This window comes from Macaca mulatta, chromosome 2 (assembly GCF_049350105.2).
Source record: "Macaca mulatta isolate MMU2019108-1 chromosome 2, T2T-MMU8v2.0, whole genome shotgun sequence".
Lineage (NCBI taxonomy): Eukaryota > Metazoa > Chordata > Mammalia > Primates > Cercopithecidae > Macaca > Macaca mulatta.
In genome coordinates this window covers 163,043,782-163,070,085 of record NC_133407.1, presented here as the reverse complement: position 1 = coordinate 163,070,085, position 26,304 = coordinate 163,043,782, and the positions used below count along the sequence as shown (strand labels likewise).

Below are 26,304 nucleotides of genomic sequence, written 5' to 3'. Positions count from 1 at the left end.
GTGCCTCTACTTGCAAGTGTTTGCGTAAAATGGAAAAGTTCAAGGGCATGCCAGGGTTTCTAGTACTCCAGCTGGTTACCTATTACAGTCTGTTGTGCACATTTTAAACCGATGGGAAAATTGTATCATTCAGAGCCCAAAGGTCAACCTGCAACTACAGAGTTTCTAAGTTCTCTATTTCTCTGTTTTCTTTTTTGCCTGCTTTAAATCTGCTATTACTTTTCTACTGAGATAAAAACCACAGGTTGGGCTGGGCGCGGTGGCTCACTCTTGTAATCCCAGCACTTTGGGAGGCCGAGGCAGGCGGATCACAAGGTCAGAAGATCGAGACCATCCTGGCTAACACAGTGAAACCCCCTCTCTACTAAAAATACATAAAAATTAGCCGGGCGTGATGGCGGGCGCCTGAAGTCCCAGCTACTCGGGAGGCTGAGGCAGGAGAATGGCGTGAACCCGGGAGGCGGAGCTTGCAGGGAGCAGAGATCGTGCCACTGCACTCCAGCCTGGGTGACAGAGAAAGACCCCGTCTCAAAACAAAACAAAACGAAACAAAACACCACAGTTTGGATGTGATGTACACCTTATATGTGTTGATTGATGTCTTATGCCTCCCTAAAATGTATAAAACCAAGCCGTAGCCCAATCATCTTGGGTACATGTTCTCAGGATCTCCTCACGGCTGTGTCCATTGGTCACTCATATTTGGCTCTGAAAAATCCTTGAAATATTAAACAACAACAACAAAAGGATATTTGGACTCAAAGTCAAAATGCCTTTCGATCTACTCCTGCATTCCAGGGCTCCATCCTCCCTTTTCTGTTTACATTGTTATGTGATGTTCTTGTTTATATCACGGATATCAGTCAAGATAAATGCCTTTTGTCTCATTGATCATCATTGTCAATAAATATATATCAATATTGCCTTGAGAAAAAAACCAGTAACAAAAATAACTATGTATGTGCATATGTGACTTCAGAAGAGTGAAACCTGGAGTTTGCCTTCTGGCCAACAGCCCTTAGAAGATGGGCATGTCCTGCCCTAGAACTGAGCCACTTACCTGTTCTCCATGGAGGTATTGCAGAGGAAAATGTGGATAGCAAGCCCATTGTTAGACTTTATGTCTCCAGCTCCACACAAGGTGTGCAGGCCCTGGGAGAGAGCCACAGAAGAGGGAAAGGTTAATGTGAATGATGCCCAAGAGGCAGCCCTTCCACTGGTCCCTGAGGGTCATGAGGTACATTTCTACTAGGGTCTTCCCTTTGGGACTGGTGGGACATTTGGAATCCAGGCAGCCTCTGAGGAGCCTGAATTACTGACTCATGTTTGGTAGTTTGTGGTTTACCCTAGTCTCCAGCCATGGCCTAAATCTGGATTGTCTCAGTGGCTATATCAGAAGAACTTACAGAGCATCAGTTCATTACTTGGTATTTTATCAATTTGATGCTTGACATCAACTGGAAGAAGATATTCTGTTGGAGGTACCATCAGGCATCTAGGAGGCTTGGGGAGGAAGGTTGCAGCATCAGGGACCAGTTAATGCCCCTCAAGTACACTCCATATGGGCAGCCCTCTGCTTATGAATAGGGTCAGCCTAATCTCTCTGGAACAGGGCAGAGGACTGCATTCTGACAGACTGTGTAATTCTCTCTGCTGTGTGACCAGATGATCCACAGTTCAAGAAACCTTAACACGTGGGTCTTCTCAAAATAGCCCTCAGCTCCAAACCTGCAGATAGAAAGCCAAAAGAAGGGAGCTCTGCTCCTCCAGATAGCTACAATTCACACAAGAAAGGAGATGGGGGTATCATTTTGTATTTTAACTCAATTTGTAAGTTTAGGGTGTATTTAAGTGAGTCTACACAGGGTTTGGAGCATTTAATAAAGATGAGAACTTCAAGATGTTTCCAACAATTTGTCCTGTGGCTGGGCACTTGGACTGTCCCTAAGTAAGCCATGAGCTGAGGCTGGTCTGCAGAACCCTCCACTGGTCTCTTTGAGTCCCACTTCCTTAGAGCTCCTTTCTCCTCTCCCCCAGATACTCCTTGCTCTGGGCAGTTATTCCAATACTCCCGGGACCTATAACTACCAAACAGAGCTTCCAATCAGCATTGTACTAACTAGAGTTGCCATGCTGAATTGACGCCATTCTAGCCCAAGCATCCACTTCAGGGAGATCATGAACTTGGATGGGAAATATGTTATTATATTTACTTCTGCTAATCTCTGAGTGAAATTTATCATTTCCTTCAACTAACATGAATGTAGGCAACAAATTACAGTGGTATTAGAGGTGCCTATAACTTTACCAGTGATAAAAATCATTATAGTCGTTATAGATTCCTCAAAATATATTTATGCTCATACCATAATTATTAGATGTTTTCCATAGATATTATGATTTAGCACATTAACAAGAAAGCATATGAATGACGATAAACCAAATCAAATTTGTTTTTAATAGTATTTTTATCATTATATTTCAATATCATTAGCTTCTTTGTAATATTATATAATTTATTTTATATATTCATAAACAAAGACATCATCAGACTATCAAAGCGAGCAAAAAGATTAAAAGCCCCCGTTCTAGCCAAAAGAAAGGAGCTTAAGTAGGAAAATGTTCAATTGCCATTGACCTTTCTGAGATATAAATAGTTCATGAATACCCTTTGGTGTCAGGGGCCATATGGTTTCTGTAAGTAAGACATCGCTCCGCCAGCCCCCAAAGCATACGCAGGTGGTTTTGTCTCTGCTGCCTCCTGATAGGGCTGCTTCTGCTTGGCATTCAGCCTGCAAATGGTTGGCTCACTCACCACAGAAGAGAGGAGAGCAGTAGGAAGGGTGTGGATGGGACTGACTTACACTCACAAAGTCTACTTTCTTCTGAGATGCTTTTGGAATCTCAAATGGTTTCCATCTAAGCTGGAAAAAAAATACACGTACAGAAAAATTACTTCATAAGGGTAAACCATAGACATTCTAAATAAATTGCATCAATTACATGGAAAAGAAAGGACAGCTACCCCCTCTGTGAGGCTCTACTTGTGATTTTGTTATTTTAAAATGATTATCCATCATTTCCTTAAAGGGAATCTGTTAGTGTTTATGTTATTTGTGCACGTGCACATGCGCTTGTGTGTGTTTAAAACTATATGAATATAAACTGCTTTTGTTCCTTAGCACTTTAAATTATAAAAACAAAAGAAAACCATTGCTTCCTCTTTTAGAAGCTATTTGTTTCTTTTAACATTTTGCTCAGGCACATCAGTGAGTTTTGACTGATGCTGCTTTTCATGCTATTTATAATCAGGTCCCTTTCCTGTCATGCCAGCCTCTCTGTGTGGGCTCCTGACACTGCAGGGGAAGGTTCTACTTCTACTTCAAGCCCTTAGAGTTCTAAATTATTTTTTTAAGAGAAAGAAAGAGCACCCAGCTGAGATCTGATTTGGTAAATGCAGTACCAGGTTCAGTTGCTTCACCAAACCCCATGTTTGTCCCTAGGCTGCCTGACAGTTCAGTTTAAATCACAACAATCTTTAATTTAATAATGAAATGATCTAAGGAAGAGGGGAGGAAAATCAGCAGGTTTAGGTCCTTCTTGAAGTGTCAGCCCAGCGCTTATTAATCAACTTGGCAGCAGGCCTGACTTAGCCAGGCTCACAGCTGATAAGCCCAGCTGCCACGTTTCATGGAGTGACCTGCACCCTGAGGACTAGCTCCACTGGCTGCAGCACCTGGTCAAGGTGGGCATGGCAGGACCTCCATCAGGTCATAGGGCTCAGCTCATTCTGTATTTCAGGGAGGGAGCCAGATGGGAAAGGAAACAGCAAGTGGAAAAGGCAGCCCTGGGATTACTCTGCCTCTCTGACATAAACAGGCAGCAGCCTTCATTTCTTAAAAGCAAAGCAGGATGGTTACATTCTAAGATACTGAAAAAGGATGTAAAATGTTGATTTGGGAAACAGTGCTGAAATCATGCTTCAGAAAGAAGGAAATGCTTTAGGACTAATTTCATTAAGGATGTTATCTCTTAGGGATGTAATAGGGGGACCTGAGGGCAAGGATCTAGGAAATGGTTTCTCAACCTTGGCACTATTGACAGTTTGCACCAAATAATTCTTTGTTGTGGGGAGGTGTTCTGTGCATTGTGGGATGTTTAGCATCATCCATGGCCTGCCTCCACCAGGCTCCAGTGGCATTCCACCAGGTTGTAACAAGCAAAAATGTCTCCAGACATTGCCAAACATCATTTGGGGGGAAATTTTCTCCCAGTTGAGAACCACTGACCTAGGAGGATATTTCCCTGACATCAGGAAGTGCCACAGCTAAGCGCTGCTGGATTTTTTAGGGGAAGTTCTGGTCTACCACTAACCATTACCTGCTGCTTCCTTCTGTAGTAACAGAGCAGAGTATTTATACCCAGGAACATTGTTAGGAAGACTATAATACCTAGAATCCTAGTTTCAGAAAGAAAATCCAGAGAGAGTCATCTTTCTGGATTTCCCAGTAGAAGGGATTTAAGTATCAGATCAATGGTTGCCTGGGTAACCTTTTAGCTCTATCCAGAGATTCTCAATCCTGGCCACCCATGAGAATCACATGGACAGCCTTTGAGACCAAGACCAAATTAAATCAGAATCTGTGAAGGTAGGGCCCAGACATATTTTATAAAAGTTCTTCTAATGTGCAGCTAGGCTTTAAGAATCAGCACACCCAGTCCAGAGGTTCTGTGATTCTTGTATTGATGAACCAAGCATCACGCTCGGAAAAGTCCACCCAGTCAACCAACCAACCAACCAACCAACCAACCAACTGATCAATCAACTAAATTCTGGCATCTTGGGCCATATGTGGCAGTGACAATGACAGTTACTAAATAGCAAGAATGATTAATTAGTACAAGTCTAAGGATTTATAAATCTAAGGAAAAAAGTGACCAAGAAAAAAGAAGAAAGAGCAAGGGGAAAGAAAGGAGAGAGAGAGAGAGAGAGAAAGAGAAAGAAAGAAATAACGAGAAATCCCAGTATCTGGGGATTTCCTGCCTGGTTTGTTGTACTGGGACGATACCTTTGTACATCTGCCTGATGTTAAAATACGTGTGGTAAGGCCAGGGGTGGTGGCTTACATTTGTAATCACAGCATTTTGGGAGGCCAAGGCGGGTAGATCACGAGGTCAGGAGTTTGAGACAAGCCTGGCCAACATAGTGAAACCCCATCTCTACTAAAAATACAAAAATTAGCTGGGTGTGGTGGTGTGCACCTATAATCCCAGCTACTTGGGAGGCTGAGGCAGGAGAATCATCTGAACCCAGGAGGTGGAGGTTGCAGTGACCCAAGACCTCACCATTGCACTCCAGCTTGAGCAACAGAGTGAGACTCTGTCTCAGAGAAAACAAACAAACGAACAAACAAACCTGTTGCGAGTAGAAACAAAGTCCTGGCCCTCAGAGAAGGGCTTTGTTTTCTTTGAGTGGAAAAGACTGAGTCAGAGAGAATGGTGGGTTGACCAGTTCAGCTGGTCATTTTTCAAGGTCTTCTGTAGCACATTAGCCCTCAAGTCATGAGAAGAGAGCCTGGAGTGGTGGATGAAAATGCAACTACATTTCATATTGAGGGAAGCATACCTTCAATACCCACAATCTGGAAGAAGCAACGACCTTGATGAACCTTTTCTAATGCAAAAAATGATCCCCACCAAATGACAGAGATGGTATATGGAGAGGAGTCATTTATCTGTTGGCCCTGATGGCAGAAGATTATGCAGAGTCTATATTCAGATCGTACTGGGCCTGTATCATGAAGGATAATAAAATCCCCAAGGTGGTTCTAATAAACTCAGTACTCACAAGAGAAAGCAGAGATTTCGGTTGGGAGCTCTGATGTGATATTTTGGTAAGTGTGAGGAGGGAGATTTGAGCAGAGGATTAATAGGAAGAGTCCATGGAGTGCATGGTAGAAACATCTATTAAAGCCAGCTGCAGCTTCATTGTAGGCTGTGGAGCGGTAACTCTCTGATCCTAGGCCAGACCAAAAGGACAGTGCACTGAAGACTTGGTTTTTGCTGCTGTCTCTGTTCCCATTAACTCTGTGATCTTCAGGAAAGCCATTTTCTCTCTCCAAATTTTGTTTTTTTCTTACACATAACAACAGGGTGCTGGGTGAGAACTATAGTCCCATAATTCTCTCCAGAGAAGAACCTCTGAAAGAATTAAAGGATGCTTGCTGACTGATTTAGTCCTTGTTATGGGCTAAATTGTGTCCTCTTCCAAATTTGTGTGTTGAAGCCCTAACCTCCAGTGTGACTATGTTTAGAGATGGGTTTTAAGGTTAAAAGATATCATTAATGTGCGGCCCTAATCTGATAGGATCGATGGCCTTATAAGAAGAAGAGACCTCTCTCTCTCTGCGTGCGCTCAGAGGACAGGCTATGTGACGATACAGTAAGAAGGACTGTCTTTAAACCAAAGAGGAGCCCTCACAAGACATCAGCCTGCTAAAACCTTGGACTTGGATTCTCAGTTTTCAGAACGGTAAGAAGATACATCTCTGTTGTTTAAACCACCCAGTCTGTGGTATTTTGTTATGGTAGCTTGATCAGACTAATATAGTCCTACAACTTTTCAAAATAGTTCATTTTATTTATACTATATACTCTTGTTAAATAGTTTCTTCTATATAGAATTTACTTATTAAACATTTCAAAAACAATAAAATTAATTGTAACACCCAAGCAATGGCTTGATTATAGTAGGCGTTAGTATTTGTTGAATGACTGAATAGATGAATAAATCTAAGGCACTAAGAACATTGCTAAGAACAAGACTAAGGCAAATTTTTGAGATTTTTTTTTTCTGGGATGGAGTCTCGCTCTGTCACCCAGACTGGAGTGCAGTGGCACAATATCGGCTCACTGCAACCTTTATCTCCTGGGTTCAAATGATTCTTCTGCCTCAGGCTCCTAAGTAGCTGGGACTATAGGTGTATGCCACCATGCCTGGCTAGTTTTTGTACTTTTAGTAGAGATGAGGTTTCACCATGTTGGCCAGGCTGGTCTTGAACTTCTGACCTCAGGTGATCCACCTGCTTCGCCCTTCCAAAGTGCTGGGATTACAGGCATGAGTCACTGTGTACGACCTGTGAGATCTTTTGGAAGTCAAAATAACATTCAGGCAATAGCTAGAAAATCAAATATTTCTAAAAGTCCAAAGGTGATTTCTAAAATGTCAGTTCTTCATATGTGTGTGAAATCATCACTTCCATTTCTTTTCTTTTTTAAAAAAACTTTTTTCCAATCCTGCTACTTCTGTAGATCACTTCTATATCTTTTCTGACTTTCTGTTCAATCGTTCTATCAACAGTTGAGAGAGGGGTGTTGAAGTCTCCAACTAAAATTGTGGATATGTCTATTTATCCTTTTAGTTATATTATTGCTTCACATATTTTACAACTATATTCTATGAGTTCTATTGGAAGATAAACTTTTACTTGCTAGAAATGTGGTGGTCAAAAATAATTTGAAAGCATCTTTAAGGGTGTCCGAAGTTAGAATTAAAAATTATTTAAGATTGCCAAAGGAGGAAGACAGAATTGGTGTCAATACTTGATGATCAAGATTCAAAATTCATACTCAGAAATGAAAAGGAAATATTAGATAATTGACCTAAGTATTTCCAGTTAGAATACTGGGAGTTGAACTAGATGATCCAAGTATCCCGTTCAAAACTGAGATTCTTTAATTTACTGAGATTCCCTCCAAATTTCCCATGGACTCAACTAGATTGGATGACCTGAGTACTCTCAACAACACTGGCTGAGGACAGACAGATATATCATTAGAAGTCAGTACCACCTATCCAAGAATTTTGAAGTAACTTCTAGGTGAAATAGTCATCATAATGTACATATTAGTCTGTTCTCACATTGCTATAAAGAAATACCTGATACTGGGTAATTTATGAAGAAAAGAGGTTTAATTGGCCCACAGTTCTTCAGACTGTACAGGAAGCATGATGCTAGCATCTGCTCAGCTTCTGAGGAGGCCTCAGGAAATGTACAATCATGACAGAAAGTGAAGCAGGAGCAGGCATGGCTTACATTGTGGGAACAGGAGAAAGGGGGGGGGGAGAGAGAGAGAGAAAGAGAGAGAGAGAGAGGTGGGAGGTGCCGCACACTTTTAAATGAGCAAACCTCATGAGAACTCACTCACTAGCATGAGGACAGTACCAACACGGATGGTGCTAAACCATTCTTGAGAAACTGCCCCCAAGATCCGATCACCTCCTGCCAGGCCCCACCTCCAACATTAGGGATTACAATTTGATATGAAATTTGGGTGGGGACACAGATCCAAACCATATTATTCTGCCCTTAGCTCCTCCCAAATCTTCTGTTCTTCTTACATGTCAAAATATAACCATGCCTTCCCAGCAGTGCCCAAAAGTCTTAACTCATTCTAGCATTAACTCAAATGTCCAAAGTCTCATCCGAGACAAGTTAAGTCCCTTCCACCTATGAGCCTGTAAAATATAAAATAAGTTAGTTACTTCCAAGATACAATGGGGGTATAGACATTAGGTAAATACTCCCATTCCCAAAGGGAGAAATTGGCCAAAACAAAGAGTCTACAGGCTCCATGCATGTCTGAAACACAGCAGGGAAGTCATTAAATTTTAAAACTCCAAAAAAATCTCCTTTGATCTCATGTCCACAACCAGGGTACACTGGCGTGAGGGGTGGGCTCCCAAGGCCTTGGGCAGCCCCACTCAAGTGGCTTTGCAGGGTTCAGCACCTGCAGCTGCTCTCATGGGCTGCCATTGGGTGTCTGTGGCTTTTCCAGGTGCATGATGCAATCTGTGGATGGATCTACCTTTCTGGAGTCTAGAGGATGGTAGCCCTCTTCTCATAGCTCCACTAGTAAGTGCCCCAGTGGGGACTCTGTGTGGAAGTTCCAGCCCCACATTTCCCCTCCACACTGCCCTAGTAGAGGTTTTCTGTGAGCACTCCGCCCCTGCAGGAGGCTTCTTCCTGAACATTTAAGTTTTTCTGTACATCATCTAAAATCTAGTTGGGGGCTCTCAAGCCTTAACTCTTGTATCCTGTGCACCTGCAGTCTTAACACCACATGGAAGCTACCAAGGGTTATGGCTTGTACCCTTTGAAGCAGTCCTTGGGTCTCTTTGAGCCACAGGAGAGCTGGAGCAGCTGGGATGCAGGAAACAGTGGCCTGAGGTTATGCAGGGTAGCAAAGCCCTGGGCCTGGCCCACAAAATCATTCTTCCCTCCTAGGCCTCTGGGCCTGTAATGGGAGGAACTGCCCCAAAGGTCTGTGAAATGCCTTTGAGGCCTTTCCCACATTGTCTTGGCTATCAGCATTTAGCTCATTTTATTTATGTAAATTTCTGCAGCCTGTTTGAATTCTTCTCCTGAAAATGGACTTTTCTTTTCTACCACATGGCCAGGCTGCAAAATTTCCAAACCACTCTACTTCCCTTTAAATACAAGTTAAAATTTAAATATAAGTTCAAATCTAAATTTATTTTTAAATGTAAGTTCCAACTTCAGGTCATGTGGGCATAGGCTGTTAGAAGCAGCCCAGTCACATCTTGAATGCTTTTCTGCTTAGAAATTTCTTCTACCAGACACCTTAAATCATCATTCTCAAGTTCAGAGTTCCACAGATCCCTAGGGCAGGAGCACAATGCAGTCAAGTTCTTTGCTAAGGCAAAACAAAAGTGACCTTTGCTCTAGTTCCTAATAAGTTCCTCATTTTCATCTGAGATTTCCTTGGCCTGGACTTTATTGTTCATATCACTATTGGCATTTTTGTTTCAACAATTTAACAAGTCTCTAGGAAGTTCCAAACTATCCTTCATCTTCCTGTCTTCTGAGCCCTCCACACTCTTCCAACCTCTGCCAGTTACCCAGTTCCAAAGTCATGTCCACATTTTCAGGTATCTTGATAGCAATGTCCCACTTCTTGGTATCAATTTTCTTTGTTAGTTCGTTCTTGCACTGCTATAAAGAAAGACCTGAAACTGAGTAATTTGTAAAGAAAAGAGGTTTGCTTCGATCATAGTTCTGCAGGCTGTACAGGAAACATAGCAGCTTCTGCTTCTGCAGAGGCCCAGGAAGCTTTCAATCATGGCAGAAGGCAAAGAGGGAATGAAGCATCTCGCATGATGAAAGCAGGACCAAGAGAGAGTAGGGGAGGTGGTTGCATAATGGGGGTGGATTTCTCACAAAGGGCTTAGCACCATCCTTTTGGTGCTGTTCTCATGACAGTGAGTTCTCATGAGATCTGGTCATTTAAAAGTGTGTAGCACCTCCCTCCTCTCTGTCTTGCTCCTGCTCCTGCTCCTGCCATCTGAGATGTTTTGCTCCCCCTTTGCCTTCCACCATGATTGGAAGCATCCTGAGGCCCCTCCCAGAAGCAGAAGCCACTATGCTTCCTGTACACCCTATAGAACTATGAGCCTCCTTTCTTTGTAAGTTACCCAGTCTCAGAAATTTCTTTACAACAGAATGGACTAATACAATGTATAAATAGCTGTTAGCAGAGAGATCCAGGGTAATTTGTGGTGGTGAGTTTCAGTCAGACTAAAAAGATAGGAAGTATTAAAATAAAACAGAGGCTCACTTGAATTCTTCAGAAACTTTGGAAATTTGAGGAAAAAAAGGTAGCATGAATTATGTGGAGAGAAATCAGGTTTTGGTTGATCCACTGGAGTTTTTTGAGGTGATAGGAAGAGTATAGGTAAGGAGGATCCACGTCACTGTAATTTAGATTTCTAAAAGTCTTTCAGGCCAAGTGAGGTGGTTCACGCCTGTAATCCCAGCACTTCGGGAGGCCAAGGCGGGCAGATCACCTGAGGTAAGGAGTTCAAAACCAGCCTGGCCAACATGGTAAAACCGTGTCTCTATTAAAAATACAAAAATTAGCCAGGCATGGTGGTGGGCACCTGTAATCCCAGCTACTTGGGAGGCTGAGGCAGGAGAATCGCTTGAACCCAAGAGGAGGAGGTTGCAGTGAGCTGAGATCACACCACTGCATTCCAGCCTGGGTGACAGAGCAAGGCTCTGTCTCAAAAAAACAAACCAAACCAAACCAAACAAAACAAAAGTCTTTTGTGAGGCTACAAATGAAGATGAACCATCAAGGATAAAAACTTGGATTCTCATTTGACCTTGCCCTTGAATGTAAACCCAAGAGCTTTAAATCCGTTACCCAGCACCTAGCACAGAGTACAGAACATAATAGTCACTCAATAAATATTTGTTGGATGACATTTAATTCTCACAACAACTCTCTGAGGCTCCCTATGATTATTATCTCTATTTTAGAAGTGAAAAAACTGATGGTTTAGAACAGTTAAATTTTCTCTACTAAGAACTGATGCCAACACTTTCTCAGCCCCTCTTACTAACCCACACCCTGAGCCCTTTGATCTTAGCCTGTCTTGACCTGTTTCCCAAATTATTCCTGATCTCCTTGGCTCCTAAACCCAAGCTTTCCCTCCTTTTAATGGTCTTGTACCTGGTCTTCCAAACTGACCTTTGTTTACTGTTCCTCCAGTGCTGAATCACCCTGGCCAGTCTGATTCCTGGGACACCAACCCTGCTTAGGTCCTTCAGGGTCAACGTTCTTGTCTAATCCCCTTATATTAATTCTTTCAAACAATATTTATTGAACCTATCTGTGTGCTGGATTTGATGCTAGATGCTGGAGGTGAACATGACATTGTCTCTTCCCTCAGGGAATCCATTACAGAAGATCCTGGAAATGTGAAAACCTCATGATAGAAAAACGAGGAAGTGGATCAGCAAATAACTTTGGAAGAGAAATGTAAATAGAAATGTTCCCTCAGGAATGAGTCCTGGCACAGGGCCTATTTAACATTCTTATATATGGAAAATAAGAGATATAAGCAATGAAATCATCTGGTTTGCAGACAGCTCCAATATCTTTGCAAGAAGTGAAATGTAAATTGATGGAGATGAACTGTAAAAAGAGCTAGCAAGCTGTCCAAAAGGGCTGAGCAGGGGAATGTGCACTGCAATGCTGGAACACACCACTGAATGCATTTAGAGAAATGCAATCTAGTTTATTTACAGAATGATAGGATCTGAACTGTTAGGGAGTAAATTCAATGAATACTTGCGATTCTATTTGGAAGAAGGCACGTACTGGATACTGCAGATCAGATGAAGATTATAGAGCCATAGAATCTTAAATACTCTGAGAAATATTGAAAGGGCGTAATGAAGAAAGTATTATTTAAAATGAATCATAAATCATGAGTGGGATTTAGATGGGTGAATATTTGTGAAGGAAGAACAGGAAATCTCAAGTAGATAAAAGAGCATCCAGCATGAAGGCAGGAGAACTTAGGGAGTTGTCCTGGAATGATGATGGTTTAGTGTGACTGATAGGTAGGGGACATGGAAGGGAGTGGAGAGTCTGAAAGGCTGTGACAGTGAATCAGAGCTGTTGATCTCTTATCTTGGAAGTCTGCACTGGATTGGCTGGGCAGTGGAGGGGGTGGGTGATAGTTAGATTTAAAGATTTTTGGGATGATAATTTAGCATGCTGATTCTGGCAGCACGGTGTGGGATAGGCAGGGGAACACATATGAATCAGGTAGAAGGTCATTATAATAGTCTAGATAAGAAGAAGTGAGGTCTGAACCAGGTGGAGGTAGGAAAAGGAAAAAAGGAACCGGAGAGATCCTGAAAGCACACTCTACAGCAGAATTTCATAAAGTGTGGTCCAGCACCAACCTGCATGGAAATCATCTGGGGAGACTCCTGAGTACCACCTTAGACCTACTGAACTAGGATCTCTGAGGAGCAAAACTGAGGAATCTACATTTTCAGCAAGTTCCCTGTTAACTCTTATGTATACTCAGGCATCACCATTCTGTGGACTTGGCACCTGATTCAGTGTAGTGAGCTAGCAAAATCCTCTATTGCTAAAGGAGTTCCTCCTGTTAGTATGTCCCACTTGGTTATTTCTTATCAACAACAACTATCCCTTCATCTCTAAGGCAAAGAGAATCCAAAAGAATGGGAATCCTTAGTTGATATTTGGAGGGAAAAAGAAGGAGAAGGAGAGAATTATGGGCTAGATTGTATTCCTCCTCCAAATTCATATGTTGAAGTCCTAACCCCCTGTATTTCAGAATGTGACTTTATTTGGAGATGAAGTCTTTACAGGAATAATTAAATCAAAATGAGGTCACTAGAGTGGACCCTAATCTGATATGATTGCTGTCCTTGTAAGAAGAGGAAATTTGGCTATAGACACAGAAGGAAGATGATGGGAGGAGCCAAGGAGAAGATACAAGCCAACGAGAGAGGCCTCAGAAGAAAGCAACCCTGCTGATACCTCAATCTTGGAATCCAGAACTGTTAGAAAATAAATCTCTTTTGCTTAAGCCACCCAGTATCTTTTTGTTATGATAGCTCTAGCAGACAAATACAGAGGGGAAGGGGAAGGTTGGGCTGATGAGAAGGAGAAGAAAAGCGGAGGATAAGAAAGACAGTAAGGAAGGGGAGGAGAAGCGAGACAGTAAGTACTTCCGCTTCTCTCAGAGGAGAGATGATGATAAGGGGGAGGTGAGAGTTGTATTAGTCCATTTTCACGCTGCTGATAAAGACATTCCCGAGACGGAGTAATTTATAAAGGAAAGAGGTTCAATTGGACTTACAGTTCCAATTAAGTGGCTGGGGAAGCCTCACAATCATGGCAGAAGGCAAGGAGGAGAAAGTCATGTCTCACATGGATGGCAGCAGGCAAAGAAAGAGCTTGTGCAGATAGACTACCTCCCACCAGGTCCCTACCATAACAAGTGAGAATTCAAGATGAGATTTGGGTGGGAGCACAGTCAAACTATACCAAAAGTCTAGTTCAAGACCTTGAAGGCCACTTATTTTGCAGGTTTAGGAATCATGCAATGTCATGGAACCCAGGAAAAAAGGGAGATTCAGGAAGAAAAGAAGGAGGTCAGTTGTTCCAGGCTGGGATGTTGAGGAGAAAAGGATTATATTTAATGTGGATTTACTACATAATTGCAAAAATGGAAAAAATTCAAATATCTCACAATATAGGAATTGTTTTATAAACATTTATTGGATTTTAATATAATATCAAAAATTATCTACACTCAAGAAGTTTAAAAAGACATGGAAGAAGGTGCAAAATATGATATTTAAATAAAAACAATTTAAAACTGCTTTACTCCATGAGCTTAATTATAGTAAATATATATGTAACTGATTTTTTTTTTAAAAAAGCACTATTATAAGTGTATTCACAGCCTCTTCCTCTTCCCTTCCCTGATCTCTACAGGAAATTCAGATTTGCCTATTCTCATTGGAGTCCCTTGAACTGTAGTATAGACATGGAGGTCAGTGTTATGTGTGTGTGTGTCTCCCAGCCAAAGGGGATAGGGGATCTACAGTGCAGGAATCATTTTCTTGAGGCAGAATGTACAGGGAGGAAGACAGAGGTCAACAATCAATGTTGACAAGGCATGAAGAGCTTGGGGAAGGTGAGAGGTGAGGTGAGGTGAGAGAAGACAGATATGAGAGGGTTGGGGTCTGGGAAAAACTGGAAAAAGGGGATTTTAAAAAGTGTTGCTGTGGGTCATATATTGGATACTCTTTAATGTTTTCAGGAAAAGCAAGTAAAGATTTCCCTCCCCTCTCCTCCCCTCCCCTTCCCTCCCCTCCCCTTCCCTTCTTTCTTCTTTCTTTCTCATACGGTTTCACACTGTTGCCCAGGCTGGAGTGCATTGGCATGAACAGGGCTCACCACAGCCCTGACCTCCCAGGCTCCAGCAGTCCTCCCACCTCAGCCTCCTGAGTGCCTGGGACTACTGGTGCTTGCCACCATGCTCATCTACTTTTTTTCACTTTTTTGTAGAGCTGGGGTCTTGCCATGTTGCCAGGGCTGGTCTCAAACTCCTGGACTCAAGTGAACCTTTCATCTTGGCCTCCCAAAGTGCTGGGATTACAGGCATGAGCCACTGTGCCTGGCCAGATATTATTTTAAATTACTTTTGATTACTGGCTACAAGGGACCCTAGGACTTATTTATTTACATATAGGTACAAAAAGAAAAGGCTTGAAAGAACCCAAAACATTAAAAGTTGTTAACTCTGTGTTAGTGGAATTATTGGGCATTGACACTTTTATGTAAGTTTTAAATAAAAATATGTATTAATTAGAGAGTGATGCACTATTGTGCAAAGAGGGTATAAATATTTTCAATACAGTCATCTGGGCAGGCTGAATTTCATAGGGTTAAAGAGTGAATGGAAGTGATACAGTGGGTTTAGATTATTTCTCAAGGAGTCTGGCTGTGAATAGGAGAGACTTGGGCAAGAGAGGCAGGAAAATCCAAGACATTCATGGAGGTAAGGGGATTTCAGGATGGTAAAACCTGGAAAGTTTGACAAATTAGACAGCAAATACCCTGTAAGGGTGTATTGTTTTGAAACATTTTTTTATAATTTGCATGTACTGGAGACAGAAGGCATTTTATGATATGTTCTTTAGTTAGCTTTGAGGTATTTCTACTTGGTCCAAATTATACTGGTTAAGAACCAAGAGGTAATTTTCTCAGCTGAGTCTCAACTGAGTCAATAATCTGATTTTTCAACAATCAAGAGGTTAGAGATGAAATAAAGAAAAGTAAATTTTAAAGGACCCTTAAAGAGAAATGCTAATTCAGGAATTCCAGCTGAAATCTGTAAAATGGTTAAAATGGATATAGATTAGTTCATTAAATTCTGAGACTTCAGAAATTAGAGGCAGACACATAAAATTAGGGATACTTCCTATGTGAGATAATAATGAATTGAATTTATGTCCTCAGGCTGAATTTAAATACACTCAAAAAGAGGCTACATTAATTCTGGGATAACTGATTAAATATACACTAAAGAAAATGAAGGCTTTAGGGGGCGCAGCCCCCAGTCTTCCTGAGAGGGTGTCAAGGATGACAGTGATGACAGCATATTGCATGATGCAGTCTTTGGGACTAAACGTTACACATGAGGACACATCAGGCAATTCTCAGGTCTTCAAATTCCCAGAGATGACTAATGTGGATATTTGGTGAGGCTGATGCAATATTGGATTTGGTCTATGACAGCTGAAGACATGCCTGTCACACAGGCTTCAGCTGGGAAGGACTGTCAGAGGGGTACCTAAATATAATTTTCTCAGCCTTTCTTGCTGAGAGTCTGGAGTACATATTTGGAGGAGGTTATGAGGGAGAAAGTGATGAATGCAAAATACTGTGGTTAAATAATGAAGTATAAAATTGGAAAGAGATATTAATGTGTAAAGAAGAAAAATGAAAAGACAAAAGGGTAGATTTTGCAAGAACAGCCAGGGTTTATCAGGGAAAGAGAAGTAGTTGGCAGGTGACAGAGGTCACAAGTAAGAAAGATCATAAACTGCTACCTGGATGGAGCCAGTGTTCACAGAGACACCGAGACACTATTGAACTCTGAGGCACATCTCTCCCAGTGTGTGTGAAGACGAGATCTCAAAGGAACAGGGAAGATATTGGAGAAGAAATTCATTTGGTGGCTACCATACAGAAAGTGTTCAGGGAATTCAAAACAGGAGAAAGGCAACAAGCTCAAGGACAAAAGCAAAGCCATTCTAACCATAGGTTAGGATGGCAAACATGGGAAGTGAGGAGAAGGGGAACAAATATGGGCTGACAGTCTACTAGAAAACAAGCAGAAACTTCTAATACAGCTATTATTATTATTGTTATTATTATTTTGAGACGGAGTTTTGCTCTTGTTGCCCAGGCTGGAGTCCAATGGCGCAATCTGGGCTCACCACAACCTCCGCCTCCTGGGTTCAAGCGATTCTCCTGCCTCAGCCTCCTGAGTAGTTGGGATTTCAGGCATGCGCCACCATGCCTGGCTAATTTTGTATTTTTAGTAGAGATGGAGTTTCTCCAAGTTGGTCAGGCTGGTCTCGAACTCCTGACCTCAGGTGAGACTGGTCTCGAACTCCCAATCTCAGGTGATCCACCTGCCTTGGCCTCCCAAAGTGCTGGGATTACAGGCATGAGCCACCATGCCCGCCCTGATACAGCTATTTTGATGCCTTTGTGTTAATTCAAGCTTCTTAATCCAGTTGCTTCAGACTTCTTGTCAAAATGTCTGTCAACTATTTATGAAATAATGAATTAACATGTACAACTTATATATGTGACTCTCACTTATGATGGGAGACTTCCAGTAATATTTTATTAATTTCTACAATATTTTTGAGTTTTTATAAGTATATGTTACTGATATAATCAGACAAAGCTAAGCTGGGTGCAGTTGTTCATACCTGTAATTCCAGCACTTTGGGAGGCTCAGGCAGGCAGATCGCTTGAGTCCAGGAGTTCGAGACCAGCCTGAGCAACATGGTGAAACCCTGTCTCTACCAAAAATACGGAAAACTAGCCGGCCATTGTGGTGCATACCTGTACTCCCAGCTACTCAGGAGGCTGAGGTAGGAGGATCATCTGAGCCTGGGAAGTCAAGGCTGTAATGAGCTGTAATCACACCATTTTACTCCAGCCTGAGCAACAGAGTGAGACTCTTGTCTCAAAAAAAAAAAAAAAAAAGCTAGAAAAATTCTCTTAGAACAAGGTTATGTTCTTAGAACCTGGATATGTCACCCAAACTCCAAAATAATTCCTACGAAAGGGTGTATTCATGTTAAATAAAATGTGGCAATGATAGTCAAGGAAATAATAATATATAATAAAGGAATATTACTGAGCATATTACACATCACACATTTTCCTTAAAGGTTAGGTTTAAAACCTAATCCCTCACCCAAATTAAACTATATAAAAATGTGGCTCCACTGTCGTCCACACAACTACAAACAAATCTATGAAGATTTATTAAGGTTGAGAGGCTTAGACAATTGTGATTGATATGAGCAGGGAGGAGCCCTGGAACTCCCCAGCCTACTCTGTCAACTACTAGTGATTTGATTGCTATCTTGAAGCAAAATAATAATAAATAATTATTTATTATTAGAAATAAACAATAATTTAAATTCTCCAAATCTGCCCATGGACTTTTCTTATAATCCCTCATTCAGTTAACTTTATATACATAATTACTATACCCATATTACTTGAACCCACATGAGACTCAAGAATGAGGTGAAGTCAGGGTCCCCAGGTTGTGCCCTGCACAAGGGCCTTGTCCGACTGAAGGGGAAAGGGAGGAGCTGAATGCCCAGCCTGTGTCCCTTTGTGTCGGGGACGGAGTCTGAGGGATTGGGGGTTAGAATAGGGGCTGCATTTTGCAATGTGCTTGAAGGCAACATATAGGCCAGCTAGGGACCAGGGAGGATGTCTGCTTTATGCATTAAACTTCATGCAAGTTTAAGGGTCATTATTTAGACTAAATGTCTTAGTTTCAAAGCGGCTATGAGGTAGACAATATTTTAAACACCAATTCACATTTTTCCACCCTAAATGCCTCCCTCCCTTCCTGTCCCTGGTAGAGAGGGGTGGTAGCATACAAGCAGACGCTTACTTTGCTGAGATTTCCATAATTAAGACAAGAGAGAGAACTGGGCAGGAAACCAAAAGTGTCTATAAATTATTTTGACTTTTGTCTTATAAAAAGTCTAAGCACTTAGGGGAGGGATATTTGCAGGTATAGACAAAATGTCTTGGTAAACAAAGGAGAAGCAGGAGATTTCCTTGGGCTGTGGAAAGTGGGGGTAGGGAGAGAGGGAGGGAGGGAGAGAGAGAGAGAGAGAGAGAGAGAGAGAGAGTAGGAGGGAGGGAAAGATGGCAGAAGACGACTTCGGAGTAAAACATAATATAAAATGTAGAAATAAATTTACCTGAATAATGTAAATTCAGGTAAATATAAACAGCTGTATCAGAATCATGGTTCTTGCCTGTCACATGCCAGGCATTGTACAAAGCAGGTTCACACCTATTCTCTCATAATCTTCACAATAGCACTGCAAGGTAGATGTTATCATCCCATTTTAGAGTTGAAACATCATAGCTTAAGACACAGCTAGTAAGTAGGGGGGCAGGGATGCAAACCCAGGTCTGTTTTTCTTCCTGCCTTACATACCTATTATCAGCGACATGTACCTAAACTCAGGGACAAAGGCAATACACTGGGGTTCTCAGAAGGTTAAAAAAAAAGAGAGCTCAGTCCATTATAGCACTGGGTCTATCTCATTGCTATAGTACTGGTTCTGTCTCATTCTATCTTACATACTCTGGAAGCAGAGAAAAAGCCCACTATTACTAGACCAAAAAGAGGAAACACCTAGAAAAAGAATGGAAGTCCTAGGTCTGAAGAGACTGTGATACTGATCTGTGACCACAATAGACTTACATAATTCAGCCCAGACAGCAAGACTCTCACCCCTATGCCAGATTTCAAAGGCCTCTCTTCAAAGATATCAGTATTGAATGTGTTTTCTGTATTTTGTGGTAAGTTTAGATTAACAAAAAAAACCTATGAGCATGTAGATATTTTGACCAACCTACATAATTTCCACTCATCCAATTCACCTGAGCAGTTCTACTAAGTCCGAGTTACTCCTGTGCCCATCTATATGCCATTAGGCTAGAAAGTTACAAGTTTATGTGTACACGTGCACACATGCGCGCGCGCACACACACACACACACACATATGCAGGCTGTTAATCAAATTTATCCTAAATCTGCCTCCTTACATATTTTAAGTTCTGCCTAAAGGTTTCTCCATACATAGTGAACCATAACCTAATTGGATGTGTAACCTACTCTTATGCCAATCATTGTGACACACCGTTAAAGCTGTGTTCAAGAAAGTCATATGCTGAGCTGCAATCAATCTGGCTATTTCTGTACCTCATTTCTGTTTTCCGTACATCACTTTCCTTTTTCTGTCCATAAATCGTCTTCTACTAGTATCTGTGCTGGAGTCTCTCAGAACCTATCCTGGCTCAGGTAGAACAATTTGTGAATTGGCCTTTACCGAATTAAATTCTGTTAAATTAGATTTGTCTAAGGTTTTTCTTTTAACAATATGTATATACATAATCAATCAATCAGCTCCAAAATTCCCACCTCATATGGTTTGGCTGTGTCCCTACCCAAATCTCATCTTGAATTATAGTTCCCATAATCCTCATGTTTTGTGGGAGGGACCTTCACAGTGGGAGGTAGTTGAATCATGGGGATGGTTACCCTCATGCTGTTCTCATGCTAGTGAGTTCTCACAAGACATGATGGTTTTATAAGGGACTTTCCCCCTTTCGCTTAACATGTCTCTCTTCTGCTGCCATGTGAAGAAGAATGTGTCTGCTTCTCCTTCTGCCATGATTGTAAGTTTCTTGAGGCCTCCCCAGCCATGCAGAACTGTGAGTCAATTAAAAATATTTCCTTTATAAATTACCCAGTCTCGGTTACTTCTCCATAGCAGCGTAAGAATGGACTAATACACCACCCCAGTTTGAGCAGAAAACAGACACACTTTAGCATTTATTAAAATAATGCTTTAAAAAGCTACCTATTTTTTTCAATGACCATGGTATTCTATTTAGGTATTTCTAGTCAAGGCTTTGGATACATGATATGCTTCAATTCACAGGACCAGGTTACCTGGTTAGGATCAGGATCAACTTCATCCCAGTTGTGAGTGACATGGCCTTCATCAATGGATTCAAAGGGCTTGTGAGAAACTGAAGGTAGAATCCTATACAGCCAGCTAGAGGGAAAACATATGAGATATACAAGCCTTAGAGTAATGTTTTAAGTGATACACAGAATGACTCAGGCAGTACCATCAGGAAGACACGCAAGTCAACAACGACCTGTGGACTCTAATGTGTGAAGCTGTGAAGCAATGTCACGGCATTACTTTTTAATGGCCATCTGCTGCCCACAGCCCTGGCCTCTTCTCACCTTTTCACTCCACCCATCATGTTTCAAATTGACTTTGACTCATGCTTATTTCCATGCGGCCAAAAAATGAAGAATTGTCTTTTCTAAAAACTGCAAGGAAGCGGGGAAGTACCTTGGTGGGTATCTGTGTAGGAAAATCCATAGAGAAACATCAGCTTATGTGTCTCATAGGATGCTAGTCCCTGCTCTGGAAGGCAAGAACAACGAGTTCTATGTAGCCTGAGAGAATATGGGTGGTATCGTTGTTATTTTTGAAATAATAAATCAATTTTCTCCTTTAAAATCATAAAAGTAATACATGCCAATGGTAAAAATAATTCAAGTAATTAAAAAAGTCCTGAAAGGTAAATGGTGCCTTCCTCCTTCAGTTTCTTCAGGGCTATTCCTCAGAGGCATCAGAGCTTAATGATTTTCTTATATATTTCTTACATATTCTTTCAGATACATCCAATGCATTTCTAAGCAAAATTGTCAGATCATTTTAATACTTTATTATCATACTAACCATGTGTGAGTGCCTGGTCACCCACATCTTCACAAATCTGGAGTATTGCTAAAAATTTTAGTGTTTTAGGTGAAAAATAGTATCTTATTTTATTTTGTATTTCCTTTATTAGGAGTTATAAAATACAAAATATTTCCAAAAAACAAGTCTATTCATTTGTTGATTGGCTCTCTACAGATTTTCTATGAATTACTTGTAAAAGTCCTTTATCATTTTCTATTGGGTCTGTCTTTTTGATACTAATTTATAAGAGAAACAGATGCTGGAGAGCCTGTGGAGAGATAAGAATGCTTTTACACTGTTGGTGGGAATGTAAATTAGTTCAACCATTGTGGAAGGCAGTGTGGTGATTCCTCAAAGACCAACAATGAGAAATACCATTTGGCCCAGCAATCCCATTATTGGGTATATACCCAAAGGAATATAAAGCATTCTGTTATGAAGATACATGCACACATATGTTTATTGCAGCACTATTCACAATGGCAAAGACATAGAATCAACCCAAATGCCCATCAATGATAGACTGGATAAAGAAAATGTGGTACATATACACCGTGGGATACTATGCAGCCATAAAAAGGAATGAGATCATGTCCTTTGCAGGGACATGGATGGAACTGGAAGCCAATATTCTCAGCGAACTAAAGCAGGAACAGAAAACCAAATGCCACATGCTCTCACTCATAATTGGGAGCTGAACAATGAGAACACATGGACACAGTGAGGGGAATAACACACACTGGGGCCTGTTGAGGGGTGGGAGTTGGGGGAGGGAGAGCTTAAAAAAATGGCTAATGTATGCTGGGCTTAATACTTAGGTGATGGGTTGATAGGTGCAGCAAACCACCAGGGCACACACTTACCTATGTAACAAACCTGCGCATCCTGCACCTTTACCCCAGAACTTATAATAAAATAAAAATAAATTAACGCCTCTGTACTCCAAAATTTTAAGACTGTATGTCCACGTTTTATTGTAGTACATTTATGCCTTTATTTGTTTTTCTTTCTTTTCTTTTTAAAACGTGTCCTCTCTACCAGGACCAGATCTCAGGCTTCAGGAAGGGAAGAAGACTCTGTAAAGGAATCCTAAAGGACACCAGGATGAGAACCTTCCAGAAGCTGGAAAGGACATTGAAACTCACTGAGAGGGACCCAAGTCCTTTCAGAGGCTACTACACTGACAAAATACAGAAGGACAATGGAAGACCAGACCTGAATCAACAGGCTCTGGCCCTTTTAAGCCCAAGGACAGTCTATCTCAGTGGGTTGAGTTGGCCTGGCCCAACATTGAGCCATCTGGGGGAAAATGGGCTACATCTGTTTAGTTTCCATTTGATTACTCCATCTCTTCATGACGTGACCTCGGACCTTGGTCTTACTAAGCCTCTCCAGCTCCCAGTATATGAAGTTCAGAGCATGTGTGTATGTCTTGGAACCACCTGTGTGATTCTGGGAGAGTTACTAAACTTCCTGAACCTTATGTTCTTCATCCTTGTCTCCTAAGATTGTTGTGAGGACTCAAAGAGTTTGTGTACCAAAAATGCCTGGCATACAGGAGGTGCTGGCTTATTAGACATTTGTTAAATTGCCTTTCTTCTCTTAATCTTCTGAATTTTTATCACGGTCCACATTTTCCAAATTCTCTCTCCTCACTCTTGCCTTTTCGAGACCCAAGGGATCAATCAACTAGCTAATCTGATAAAAATTAATCCTTGATAGGTAGGTAGGTAGGTAGGTAGACAGACTCTTTAATAGTTTTGTGGTGGCCCTGCATGCTGTGGTTCAGATGAGTAGTAACTAAGAATTTCAGGCTGGCCTACTTTTGGATGGGACTGGTCCCATCTTCCCACTGGAGATTTTGAGTGGAAAGCATTTCTACACAATTCTTGTGGCTATCTTTGAAGAGTTCTTCTAAAGAGATGGATGAGCCATACCTAGTATCCCTTATTTTTTAGCTGAGTTTATAAAACTCCCCAGGCAGCACTACATTGCCCTGAACAGAGATTAAATTCTGATTCAGGGAACAGTGCCAGCTTCTTAATGAAATGCCAACAGCTCCTTTTCAGCCTCCTGGAACAAAGCTCAGCTCCTGCTGGCTGAAGATATTGCTGAATAATGGGGACAGGCAGCAGAATCTGGAGACCAGGTGGCCTGTTAGGGAAAGGGCCACAAAGTCAAGAACATAGTCATAGAGGCCAGGTTGTCATAAATTAGAATGGACAGAATTATCTGTGTGCTTACCTTACCCTGTCTATTTGGGCTTACAGAGAGAGAGAGAGAGAGAGAGAGAGAGAGAGAGAGAGAATTAAATAGTGATGGAATTGTCCCCTGATTTTTGACATGTATAGAAAACTTTCTCTATCTCTTCCTCTTTCCACTCACATATCTACTGAGAGAAAAGCACTGTTGATACTGACATTGTAACATAGCACCTGCCATATATCATGCCCAGTTCTCTTGACAGCCTCCTAGAGATACCCTGGAAATGAGGCAGAAACTCTGCTATGATGGCAATACTTAATGATAGTTATTATGACAATAACTAGCATTAACTGAACACTAACCATGTACCGGGCAATGTGCTAAGCTAAGATAATGTGCTTTACACACATCCTTTCTTTTAATCCTCACCACAGCTATGAAATAGGTACTATAATTATCTTTGTTTTACGAATGAAGAACTAGAGGATCCAAGGGGGCAGATGATTTACCTAAGGCCACACAGCTGGAAAAGGAGCCAGGATTTATACTCAGGGGGCCTGCCTCCAGGGTGGCCATGATTAAACCGTGCAATCTTTATCATTTGTTTGGTCCATTATAGTTTTGTACTTACTATCTCATTTGCTTCTCAGAAGGATCTGTGGAGATAAACCCAGGCTGCCCTAATAAGCAGTACAAGACCACAAGCCCTTCTCTCCAAGTCTCTGGTATCAGCAGCATTCCTCTTCACAAATGCCTTAGCCTAAAATTTCTATAACTAGACACCATTTGTTTAAATCACAACACTTACTGCCTCCCAAAACTATAACACATACTGCATCCAACCTGAGTTAATCAAGGGATCATGTTCATTGACCTGGATGTAGCATTAGAGCAAACATGGAACATGGCATACTATGTTAATGAATATGATGGTTTCTAGCAAAGGCAAATTCCAGAATAAAAACCTTATTAATTCAAACCACAGTGGGCCTTAATACATGACTTTTAACTATCCAAGCTTGGATTACCCAACATTTTCTTGCAAAGACCATACCTCTAGTCAGCTGAGAGAGATATTGCTCTGAATCTTCCCTAATTGTGACTTTGTCATTATAAAACAAAACAAAAACAAAACAGGTAAACCCCAAGCCAAAACTCAACAGGACAGTCTTTAGAAGAAGGCCAAACTATTAGGAATATTATAAGAGATAATTTGTAAATGGAACTGGACATGTGTATTTTCCCGGCTCTGTGCAGTTTTCCTTCACCTTCTTCCAGTAGTCACTTGGTGCTAGCTGGGAGGAAGTCCATTCTCTTCCGACTATGACCCAGACCATAGCCTATAAGAAGCAGGATCTTGGGCAACTCTGGGAGGCTGTGGCCCAGGGGAAGGAGGCAGCACAAAGTCCCTGTCATAGTTCCCACAGTCTACAGGTCAGAATTCATCTAATCCTTGTACCTTCTCTTATTGGTGCTCCGTGGACAAGTGAAAGCCGATCCTGAGAGCTGCTCAGCATAGAGATTGTAGGGGCAGACCTGAGGATTATTCTGAAATAAAGGATGCAATAAACAATATTACTCCCATCTGAAAAGCATCCCACCTTCCCACCAACCAACTCAGTAGGGGGATGGGGATACTCTGGGCCACTGCACATGACCATGTCCAACCCAATATGTTTCTTGTAACGACTTCTGATGTGACTTGCCCCCCGATTATAAAAGTAATATATACTTATTGTAGAAAATGTATAAACTATATGATATCACCCATTATCTCACAACCAGAAATAACAGAGTGTTAACATGTTGGTATTTTTCCTCGCATTCTTAACCTCCAAAATTGTGACGCTATGATACGTATAATCCTGTAATAATCACGCTTTTTTTTTTCTTTTTTTTTTTTAAGAAAACATTATACCATGAGGATTTTTTATGCCATGATACAGCCTTCAAAAAGTTTTGAAAATATTTTGTTTACTGTGTTGTTGCTTTTCTAACCAGCAATAGTATGAACATCTTTGTGCATACATGTTAAAGCATCTTGTTATTTTCTCATAATTGTCACATCCATGGTGCTCAAGGGGAATATGAGGAATTCCCCTTAACCCTGGATTTTGGGAATCCTACTGGAAACCCTACAGTTAATTTTACTAGTTTGGATTGGCTGCTCTTTGTATTGTCATTGCTCTGTATCTTCATTGCCCCTATGACTTGGGAAACCCCTAGACAGTTCACAGGCTAGACTGGAAGAGCCACAGTGGGTGGAGGCACTTTGGCCTGAAAGCTAGTGATCCAGGAATAGGATTCAGAGCTCTTCTAAGCACGTTATTTGCTTGTACCTGTCCTTCTGGCAGGGAACCTGGGCAGCGAGGATCCTCTGAAGCACACTCATTCCCAAATCCAGAAATGTACTGTATGTGACAAAGACATAAATGCCACCATTAGTAGGATTTAAAGAGCATTTCACAAAGTTGGCAGTCCACAAATGTAAGAATTTCTATATAGACATACGTTTGTGTATGACGTTCTATGTATAATATCTTTACTGTGTCTTGACATATGAATCATTTAGGGAAGACAATATGCTTTCTGTGAATTTTGAAGACTTCCAATTAATCAGAAGAGTGC

The 26,304-nt window shown here is 41.3% G+C and overlaps 1 protein-coding gene across 1 annotated transcript in view; it reads right to left on the bottom strand.

Moving 5' to 3' along the window:
* Positions 1-26,304, bottom strand: part of HGD (homogentisate 1,2-dioxygenase) — a 54,097-nt gene that overhangs the window by 22,599 nt on the left and 5,194 nt on the right. Inside the window, exons 2-6 of the mRNA XM_001110996.5 lie at positions 26,016-26,087; positions 25,136-25,224; positions 20,661-20,766; positions 2,865-2,924; positions 1,061-1,152 (exon numbers count right to left, since the gene is read on the bottom strand). Of these exons, the coding sequence (XP_001110996.1) occupies positions 1,061-1,152; positions 2,865-2,924; positions 20,661-20,766; positions 25,136-25,224; positions 26,016-26,087 (419 nt within the window). The remainder of the gene's footprint in view (positions 1-1,060; positions 1,153-2,864; positions 2,925-20,660; positions 20,767-25,135; positions 25,225-26,015; positions 26,088-26,304) is intronic.